This window comes from Astyanax mexicanus, chromosome 3 (genome assembly GCF_023375975.1).
Source record: "Astyanax mexicanus isolate ESR-SI-001 chromosome 3, AstMex3_surface, whole genome shotgun sequence".
In the NCBI taxonomy this organism is placed as follows: Eukaryota; Metazoa; Chordata; class Actinopteri; order Characiformes; family Acestrorhamphidae; genus Astyanax; species Astyanax mexicanus.
Window position 1 is genome coordinate 8,221,857 of NC_064410.1, and position 11,015 is coordinate 8,232,871.

Sequence of the window (11,015 nt, forward strand, 5' to 3'; positions counted from 1 at the left end):
GTTGTACCCCGGACGAGAGGTGGGGGTAGCCCACCTCCCATTTTCTTTTCTACAACAGTAACAATAACAGTTAGCTACTTTAGCCCTGTAGCTTCAATGCTAATTAATGGAGTGTAAGAAAACATACATAGTTAGCTACCATAGCTCTGTATTTCCAGTGTTAATTGGTGGGGTATAAGGTAACAATAACAGTTAGCTACTTTAGCCCTGTAGCTCCAATACTAATTGATGGGGAATCTAGCTCACATGGCTGGAGAACAACACACACAGACACACACAGACACACACACACACAGACACACACACTACAGCTAAACAAAGTCTAATGAAAATCTTGTTTCTATCCACAGGTAGAGGGAACAGAGAGAACAGAGGGAACCGAGAAAACAGGTGTGTGTGTTGGCTGACCTTGGCTGAGAACATGTGAGGTTTAAAGGAAAGAAGGATGGAGGGATTAGGAGACGAGTATAAAAGACACAGACATCATCCCCCCTCCCACATTAATACACACACTGCTGCTCTCCACACACTCACTGAGACGTCCCAGAGGAACACCTCGGACAGGTAAGCCTGCCAACAGCTCACCCGAGTCAAAACACATACACAGACAGGTGCACATCAGTGTGTTTAAAAAAACCTGTTTCAGAGATACAGATACAGATACAAGATTGCTGTCTGTGATCTTGAGATAGGAATTACTATACAGTGTACTAAACAGTACTATAAAATGTACTATACAGAAGTATATAGTGTAATATGCAGAATATTAATATTAATATTACTAGACCGATTATTATGTAGTTTATAAACACTAATATACATTGTTTTTTTTTATATACTAAGTACTATAGATTGTGGTGTGTTTATATCATACAGTGATATTGTGCTTTAAAGTGGCATACAATGTATTATTCAGTGTTTTACAGACTAGTAAACAGTACTATGTTGTATTATTCAATGGTATACAGAGTATAATACAAAACTATACCATGTGTAATGGTGTACTACACAGTTGTGTACAGTGTACTGCATGTGGAATATGTGTACTACACAGTGGTATACAGTGCAATAGTATGTATTATTATACAGTGGCATTTTGTGTTACAGCACAATTAATTATGCAGTGTTTACAGGGTGTTTAAAGTAATTTACAGGATGTTATGGAGTTGTATAAAGGGTATTATACAGTGGATTACAGGGTAATATAAAATAATATGCAATTTAATACATGGTGGTATTCAGTGTCATGTTGTACAGAACAGACTTTTAAGTAGTGACTTACTGTAAGTGCTATACTGTGGTTTACAGAGTATGATACAGTGGTTAACAGGGTATGATACAGCGGTTTGCAGGGTATGATACAGTCATATACAGGGTATAATACAGTGGTTTACAGGGTATGATACAGTGGTTAACAGGGTATGATACAGCAGTTTGCAGGGTGTGATACACTGATTTACAGGATATGATACAGTGGCTTACAGGGTATGATACAGTGGTTAACAGGATATGATAAAGTGGTTTACAGGGTATGATTCAGTGGTTTGCAGTGATATGTGGGGTGTTTAATAAGAGTACATGCAGGTTTATGAGTTAGTTACTCAGTAAACTGGGCTGAATTATAACCTAAAGATACATGTGTGTGCATTTGTGTTTTAGGAAAGGTGCTCAGTCTGTTAAAGATTACACTTATATAACACACACATACATTCACATGCATCACAGGATCAGCTCTAAGTCACCAAAGACTTTAATACTTTAATCAGATCAAGAGGATGGCAGAGCGAAGGGTGGGGTGGGTGGGGGTGTTTTGTAAGTGGATACAGTATGAAGGTAACATGAGGAAGGTACACACTCTCAATAACACCAAACACTTTCAACGAATACATACTCAGAACACTCTAAATACACTTAACAAAAACTCCACACACTCAGAACATACTTTAGATACACTTTAGACACTACACATTTTAAATACACTCTTGAATACACACTTAGAGCACTCCAAATATACACTTATAAAACACACTACACACTCAAAACAATTTAAATACTCTCTTAAACACACACACACTGCACACTCAGAACACACTAAATACACTTTGAAAAAACACACCACACACTGTGAACATACTTTAGATATACTCTGAACTACGCATTTCAAATACGCTCTGGATACACACTACACACTAAGAACACTCTAAATACACTCTTAAAACATATTACACATTTCAAATACACTCTGAACAAACTCTACACATTTCAAATGCACTCTAAATACACACTAAACGCTCAGAACACTGTCTAAATAGACTTTCAACACACACACTACACACTAATAATTAAAATGCACTCTAAAAACACACTACACACTCAGAACACACTCCAAATTCACTCTGAACACACATAACACACTAAAATTGATCTAAAAACACTCAAACATACACATACTACACTTAGAACACACTTAGAAATTCACTCTAAAAACACACTACACACTCAAACACACTCTAAATACACTCAGAACTCACATTATACATTCAAAACTAAACAAAAATAAACACACCACACTCTCAGAGCATACTTCAGATGCACTCTGAACACACTCTCTAAATACACATTACACACTCATAATACTCTAAATCCACTTTTAACACACACTCAGCACACACTCCAGATATGCACTACACACTCTCCAGACACACACAACACAACTCTCTTTACATCCAGAGAGAATTCGAGGGAGTGAAAATGTGAGGGAGTGAGGCTGTGAAAGTGCCTGAAGGCAGGCAAGCAAGGGAGTGAGGGAATAAGTGTAAGAGTGAAAAAACATGAGTGTGAGAGTGTAAAGAAGTGAAAAGGAGTTTCAAACTGTGTTGCAAAAACAATGAGAGGGTGAAAGTGTGACACTGTGATCAACAAGCACATAGTCATACTTTCTGATAGCTCTGTAAATTAGCTGTTAGCATTAGCTGTGTGCAGCTCAGAAAGATCAGGCCTGTTTTGGTCTGGATGCAGGAGTGTTCACTGGTGTAAGGTACTAAGATATATAGATAGATACTTTATTGAACCCAGATGGGAAAATCTAGAGAGTGTTTTAGAGATTCTAGAGAATTCTATAAGAGTGTTCAGTAAAAGACTGACGTTTGGCACACACACATGGACAGCAGGGTGGATCAGAACTCGGAACAGACTAGATCAGCGCTAATACCTCAATCCTACAGGACCCTGCTGCCAGCATGACCTCTGACCTTTACCTGTACAATCTGCATGCACACATGCACACTCACACACACACACAGAGTCAGGACAGATCTTCAAACCTAAATTAGAACAATCACTTAGAGTGTCAATCAGCAGGGATCATGGCTAATGCCTAAGATTAGCTTTAGTGCTAATCCGGATTACTGCGGGGCACCAGGGGGCAGCAGAGAGCAATGCTGACATCACAGTACAGCCAACATCCTCCTCTACCTGCACACAGTGTGAACAGCTGCTGTATGAGGCTAACCCTCAGTGTCTCTCTCTCTCTCTGTCTCTCTCTCTCTCTCTCTGCAGCTGACACACGGCCGATCCGGGATGAATTCGGCACCTGCAAGCAGTGCCCTGGCGGCTCCAGCAGGCGGAGCTGGACCCACCACCCCAAAAAAGGGCCCGCCCAAATTCAAACAGAGGCAAACCCGTACATTCAAGAGCAAAGCCCCTAAACCCGGACAGAAAGGGTGGGTCTCCCTTTCACTCTCTCTCTCTTTTACACACACACACACACACACACACAAACAACACACTAAAACACATTCTGATCTAAATGAATCTAATGATATATAGAAGTTTGGACAAAAGTCATCCAAACTATGAAAAAACATGGATTTATTTAGTAAACAAACTAAAATAGGTTTTATATTTTAAATTTCAAATATTTTCAAAGTAGCTCCTCTTGCTTAAATGACAGCTTTGCACATCTTGGCAGCATTTTCTCAGTCAGCTTTATGAGGTAGAATCACCTGGAACTCAGGCTTTCAGTTAAATGCTGTGCTGAACTCATCAAAAGTTAATTTCTTGAATTTCTTGTCTCTTAATAAAGTGTGTGAGAGCATCAGTTGTAAAGTTGTGAAGCGGTAGAGTTACAGGTATACAGTGAAGAGCTCTATTTGAAGAAGGTCAGTCAGTCCAAAAAATTTTAAGAACTTTCAGTTGAGAAGTACAGTCACAAAGACCATAAAAAATGTTATGACAAAACTGACTCTAATCAGGAAGAGCAAGAGTTACCTTTGTTGCACAGAATAAGAAAGCCTTAGAAATCACAAGTTAACAGTGCCCCAGATAAAAGAATCTAAATGCTTCACAGAGTATTTTGTTTTCTGAAAATCACTGAATGAAAAGGTGTGTCCAAATGTTTGACTGGAACTATATATATATGAGTTGTGTCAATGGATGTGTCAACATTTAATCTGAATCATCACAACAGTATTCTGTGATTAATCATGATTAATCACAATCTTTCCTCATCTAAACACAGAGGATAATATAGGAATTATATTGGAAGATGCTGATAATTGTAGATTTGGACAATATTTACTGACATATTTATTGTATGCTAAAAAAAGACGAAGCAGTACTGGCTGCACTGCTTAAAAATCCAAAGATTTAAACTTATTTGCATTAGTATTATATTATATATTATATATTATATAACATATTATATATTATTATAATTTAATGTATTAGTCAATAGATATATTATCCTGTTTAACCTGTTGATTTAAACAAGACGGGTTAAAAATTGTGACCGGTTGTAAATAAATAAATGCTGAAACAACAAAAAAATGTGAAAACTAATTAACTAAGAATTTACACGTTTCTAAAATAATAGAAGAGTCCTTACTGATTTCCTAAAACAGAATAACAGATGAAAGGCAGACAATGGCAGTGAAAGATAGAGAGTGCTAGTTAGAGATTTAAGCCATATTTTATCATAAACAAATTACAAACACTAATACATCAGCAGGTGTCAATTATGGAAGGGGGTTGGGGCCAAACTTTACACATTAATTTGTGTAAAAAACATAAACGTGTTAAAGTATCCATATTAATTGTGAGTGTTAACGTATTAACCTTGACAGCACTAATTGTAATAATATTGTAATTCTGTAAGGTTCTGTGTAGAGCTGATGGGTTAGTGGAAGGATTATGGAACTTTTTATGGTGCTCTATAATCAACAGAACTTTCTGCTAAAGCTTGTTCACCAATCTGAAGAACTCAGTAATCAGATAAAGAACAGGATAAAGTTCTGAATGGTAAAGCTCTCTGAGACATCCGAGTGTCACCAATAAAAACACACAAATAAAGATTACATAACACCTCCCACAATAGCATAAAAGAGCCTGTAACCCCGCCCCCAAACCTACTGTAGCAGTAGCAACTACACTAGCGCTCCAAAAATAAACATAAATCAGTATCAACAGATTTATTTTAGAGGTGAAAGCTCTTTACCACCAGGCGAGGGTGCTGTGGATCAAGTCTGACCTTCTCTCTTCTCCTTCTGCTCCTTTCAGGTTTGGTGATGACATTCCTGGAATGGAGGGTCTTGGCACAGGTGAGCATTTTCCTCTTTACCAAACTCTTTTACACACCTGCCGTCCTTCAGCTCCACCACTTTACCCATATTATAACCAGTGCCTTTACTTTATCTTTTCATTCCACCTTAAACAGCAGCTCCAGTATGGAGGCTCAGTGTGGAAGATTCAGAACTGCAGTCCTGTTTAAGGTGGAATGGACAATTCCACATAGAACCATGCTCTTAAAAATAAAAATAAATAATCAAAATTAAGTTATAGGTTTGGGTTGAAGATGTACAGGTGGGATTGTGTGTGGTGCACTGGGTGGGACTGTGTGTGGGAAGGTGGTTGGGATGGTGGGTGGTTCATTGGGTGGAAAGGTGTGTGGGTAGGCCTGTCACAATAACTACACTATCGACTTATGGTTCAATAAATGGACATGAGCTCAATAAATGTAATAATCGTGATATCGTCCATTGGGTCTGCACTTACAACTAGTGTGACTGTGGGCGTGGCTGCAGTGACCCATTAGTGCAGAATCACAAAGAGACACAGACACAGGGAGTGAATTAGCTTAAAACATACCTTTATAAGGAAAAATGGCCTCCATCAAAATAAAAAAAACAACTTAAAGAAACATAGTAATGGCCCAGTGTGGCTATAGTCCCTTGACTTTAGTGTCTCTTAGGTTCATGTTGCCTCAGCCTTCCATTCACCATCAGCGCATCTCTCAAGTGAAAGCTGAGGCAGGGTGTTTATGCCGGTTCAATGCGGGCCAGCTGGGACAGACCGGGGCTGCACTTCAAGGTGTGGGGCAGACCCACGGTTCCCATGCCTCTGCACTTCGCAGTGTGTGTGTGTATACATTATACACACACATACACTTAAGAACCTACTATAACCTACTTCAAGCTGGTTTCAGCTGGGAACTTTCCAGGTTCTAAAATTAGGCGTGTGAACAGAAATGGAAAGCTTATTGTCTTTAAACTGGTTAATTCCTTAGTTTTGATATTTATTGTTTTATTAGTGCCAAATTAGTGATCTAAAAATGCCAACAATATCGTTTATCGCAATAATGTCTGAAACAAAATATAATGTGCAAAAAATTGTTATCTTGACAGGCCTATGTGTGGGACTTTAAGTGTGGTCCTGGTTAGGACAGGGTGTGGGTCACTGTGTCGGAAGGTGTTGGGTGGGGTGGTGTGTGGTCTCTCTTTAGGACCCCTGGGTGCTAATAATTCTGAATGCTCCTTTTTTTCTGTGTTTCTCAGATTTCACAGTCGTGTGTCCCTGGGAGGCGTTTGGAGACATGGAGCTCAGCGACCTGGCCAAATACGGCATAATTTAAACTCCGCCTCCTTTTCTTCACGCCTTTGACTACTCCCCATTGTACCAGACTCCGCCCATTCAGTCCTCCCCCGTCACTGTCGTGCGGTTACACCATGCTGCGTGTGTGTGTGCCATTATAAGGGACTGATATCAGTGCACGCACATTAACATATTATTGTTTTTAATATTATTAATATTATTATTATTATATAATATTTTATACTGACTTCTCTATCCGTTGCGATAAGACGATTCCTTCCTTCCTGTCCCCACCCCCCTATAATCTATCCTACCTCGACTCCATTCATCATAGCCATGATAGTAACTGATAATCAGCATCGCCCCCTAGTGGCAGTGTGTGTTCAGTTTTGCTCGTGTTGTGTGAATGAGGTGTAAATATTGAGTATTAATGAAAACAGTAATGCATTAAAATAAAGTGTAAACTGCCAACAGGCTGAAATGTGTTCATGCACATCATAAACCTGTAAACACCCCGTAAACCCCCCGTAAACCCCCACCACTCCTCTATCCGGTCCCATAAAACCTGTCCTCCAATCACATTCCTCACAATAATGTAAACGACCATTTGTCGTTTTAAGGGTAGAATTCAGTTTACATTTTCAATAATGTTTGTTTTTGTTTTTATTATGAAATATGATGTTATTAATACAGTATAAAACTGTAAACAATAAACCAATCTAAACAAACTGGGAGTAAAATATTTACTGAAGCCAACACAGAATCAGAAATGCGTTCACATTTACTGTTAGAATTTGAATATGAATAAACTGATGCAGGAATTCTGGTTCAAAGAGTGCAAACAATAAGTGCCAAATTAACACACACTGACTAAACACACACACACAAACACTACACATCTCACCACTCACTAAAAACAAACACTAAACATCTCACCACTCACTAAACACAAACACTACACATCTCACCCCTTACTAAACACAAACACTACACATCTCACCACTCACTAAAAACAAACACTAAACATCTCACCACTCACTAAACACAAACACTACACATCTCACCACTCACTAAACACAAACAATACACTACACATCTCACCCCTTACTAAACACAAACACTACACATCTCACCCCTCACTAAACACAACCATTACACATCTCACCACTCACTAAACACAAACAATACACTACACATCTCACCCCTTACTAAACACAAACACTACACATCTCACCACTCACTAAACACAAACACTACACTACACATCTCACCACTCACTAAACACAAACACTACACTACACATCTCACCCCTTACTAAACACAAACACTACACATCTCACCACTCACTAAACACAAACACTACACTACACATCTCACCACTCACTAAAAACAAACACTAAACATCTCACCACTCACTAAACACAAACAGTACACTACACATCTCACCACTCACTAAACACTAACACTACACATCTCACCACTCACTAAACACTAACACTACACATCTCACCACTCACTAAACACAAACAGTACACATCTCTCCCCTCACTAAACACAAACACTAAACATCTCACCACTACCTAAACTGTAACACTACACATCTCACTGCTCACTAAACACTAACACTACACTTCTCACCACTAACTAAACACTAACACTACACATCTCACCACTAACTAAACACTAACACTACACATCTCACTGAACACAAACAGTACACATCTCTCCCCTCACTAAACACAAACACTAAACATCTCACCACTAACTAAACTGTAACACTACACATCTCACTGCTCACTAAACACTAACACTACACTTCTCACCACTAACTAAACACTAACACTACACATCTCACCACTAACTAAACGCTAACACTACTTATCTCACTGCACACAAACAGTACACCTCTCTCCCCTCACTAAACACAAAGACTAAACATCTCACTCCTCACTAAACACAAACAAAACACATCGCACCCCTAACAAAACACACATTACACATCTCACCACTCACTGAACACTAACACTACACATCGCACCACTCACTAAACACAAACACTACACATCTCACCACTCACTAAACACAAACACTACACATCTCACCACTCACTAAACACAAACACTACACATCTCACACCTCACTAAACACACACACTACACATCTCACCACTCACCAAACACTAACACTACACATCTCACCACTCACCAAACACAAACACTACACATCTCACCACTCACTAAACACAAACACTACACATCTCACCACTCACTAAACACAAACACTACACATCTCACACCTCACTAAACACACACACTACACATCTCACCACTCACCAAACACAAACACTACACATCACACCACTCACCAAACACAAACACTACACATCTCACCACTCACTAAACACTAACACTACACATCGCACCACTCACTAAACAGAAACACTACACATCTCACCACTCACTAAACACACACACACTGCATATCTCACCACTAACTAAACGCTAACACTACTTATCTCACTCCTCACTGAACACAAACAGTACACATCTCTCCCCTCACTAAACACAAAGACTAAACATCTCACTCCTCACTAAACACAAACAAAACACATCGCACCCCTAACAAAACACACATTACACATCTCACCACTCACTGAACACTAACACTACACATCGCACCACTCACTAAACACAAACACTACACATCTCACCACTCACCAAACACAAACACTACACATCTCTCCACTCACAAAACACACACAAACACTATACATCTCATCCCTCACTACACACAAACACTACACATCTCACCACTTACAAAACACACTAAACACAAACACTACACATCTCACTAAACACAAATACTACACATTTCCCCACTCACTAAACACAAACACTACACATCTCGACACACTAGACAGCCAGACTGAACAGCTGAAGTTTCAACATTTTAAATCTGGGTTGAAGAAATGTTTCCACACACCGCAAGCTAAAACATGCTCTCTGACACACACACACACACACACACACACACACTGTGTGATTTGAGTCACCTAGCAGCAAAACACACAGATGTGTTTAGTCAAATCAGGTCAAAGACACACACACACAGATTAACTGTGATTTGTATTGTGTATCTCTTCCTATATGTTTGAATGTGTGTGTGTGTGTGTGTGTGTGTGTGTGTGTGTGTGTCACAGCCTGTTCCATCGCCTCTGGCAGCAAAAATACCACACCCACTTATCTCTGGGTGGGCACACACACACACACACACACACACATAGTCACAGCACCAATCAACAGGCGAATAACTGATTACCAATGATTGACAGCTATCTATAACCAATCAAAGGTAACATTTTAAACTCTTAAACATTACATTCAATGTCTTAACATTTTTGGGATAAATTTTAAAGGATGTTACATTAATATACAGTTTAAATATGTAATAAAATATTATTACCCCACAATATTTCCCAGGGAAGATGTTCGGGTGTTCTCCACCAGTTTAAAGGCGTTTTTACACCTGTAGTTGATTTCTATGGTCCGGATCAGTTGATGAGTTTGTTTATTTGGAACGTTTCTCCCTTGGTTTGGTTTGGTTTCACACAGGCACAAAGTTAAACCCATCAAAATGCGAACCAATTAACCACACAAGTACATTGTTTCCTCTGATTGGTCAGAGCTGTCTGGTGCGGGAATAAGAAAGTAAATATAGCGAGAAGATTGTGAGTTCCAGTGCGTATATCTGTGCAATGTAAAGCTGGTTTAACACTGAACACTGAAACGCTGCACTTTCAAACACAGTGGTTTCAATAAGATGTGCAGCACAGATGTACACGTATTGGTACCACTTTAAAATAAGACTACCTTTATAAAGGGTTTATTAATGGTTTACGATTAGTTTATTAATGGTTACTAATTAGGTTGTAAATGCCTTAAAAATCATTAATAATCTGTTATAACACATACGTAGAAAGGGCAACAATGACCTGTTGTTTGCCAAATAGTGAACCCACAGACATCTATATTGTTGCCCTTTTTATTTATGTATTATAATTGGTTAATAATGATTTTTAAGGTAGATACTACCCTATCAGAAACCATTAATAAGCTCATTGTAACCCATTCATAAACCCTTTATAAAGG

At 38.8% G+C, this 11,015-nt stretch overlaps 1 protein-coding gene across 1 annotated transcript; it reads left to right on the top strand.

Annotated features, from left to right (window-relative positions):
• The first annotated feature begins 418 nt into the window (after window positions 1–418).
• Window positions 419–7,595, top strand: pde6hb (phosphodiesterase 6H, cGMP-specific, cone, gamma, paralog b). Its single transcript, XM_007239196.4, has 4 exons — window positions 419–564; window positions 3,559–3,722; window positions 5,557–5,597; window positions 6,831–7,595. Exons 2-4 carry the CDS (start codon window positions 3,580–3,582, stop codon window positions 6,905–6,907), a joined length of 261 nt encoding a protein of 86 aa, XP_007239258.1. The 5' UTR covers window positions 419–564; window positions 3,559–3,579; the 3' UTR covers window positions 6,908–7,595.
• The last annotated feature ends 3,420 nt before the right edge of the window (window positions 7,596–11,015 follow it).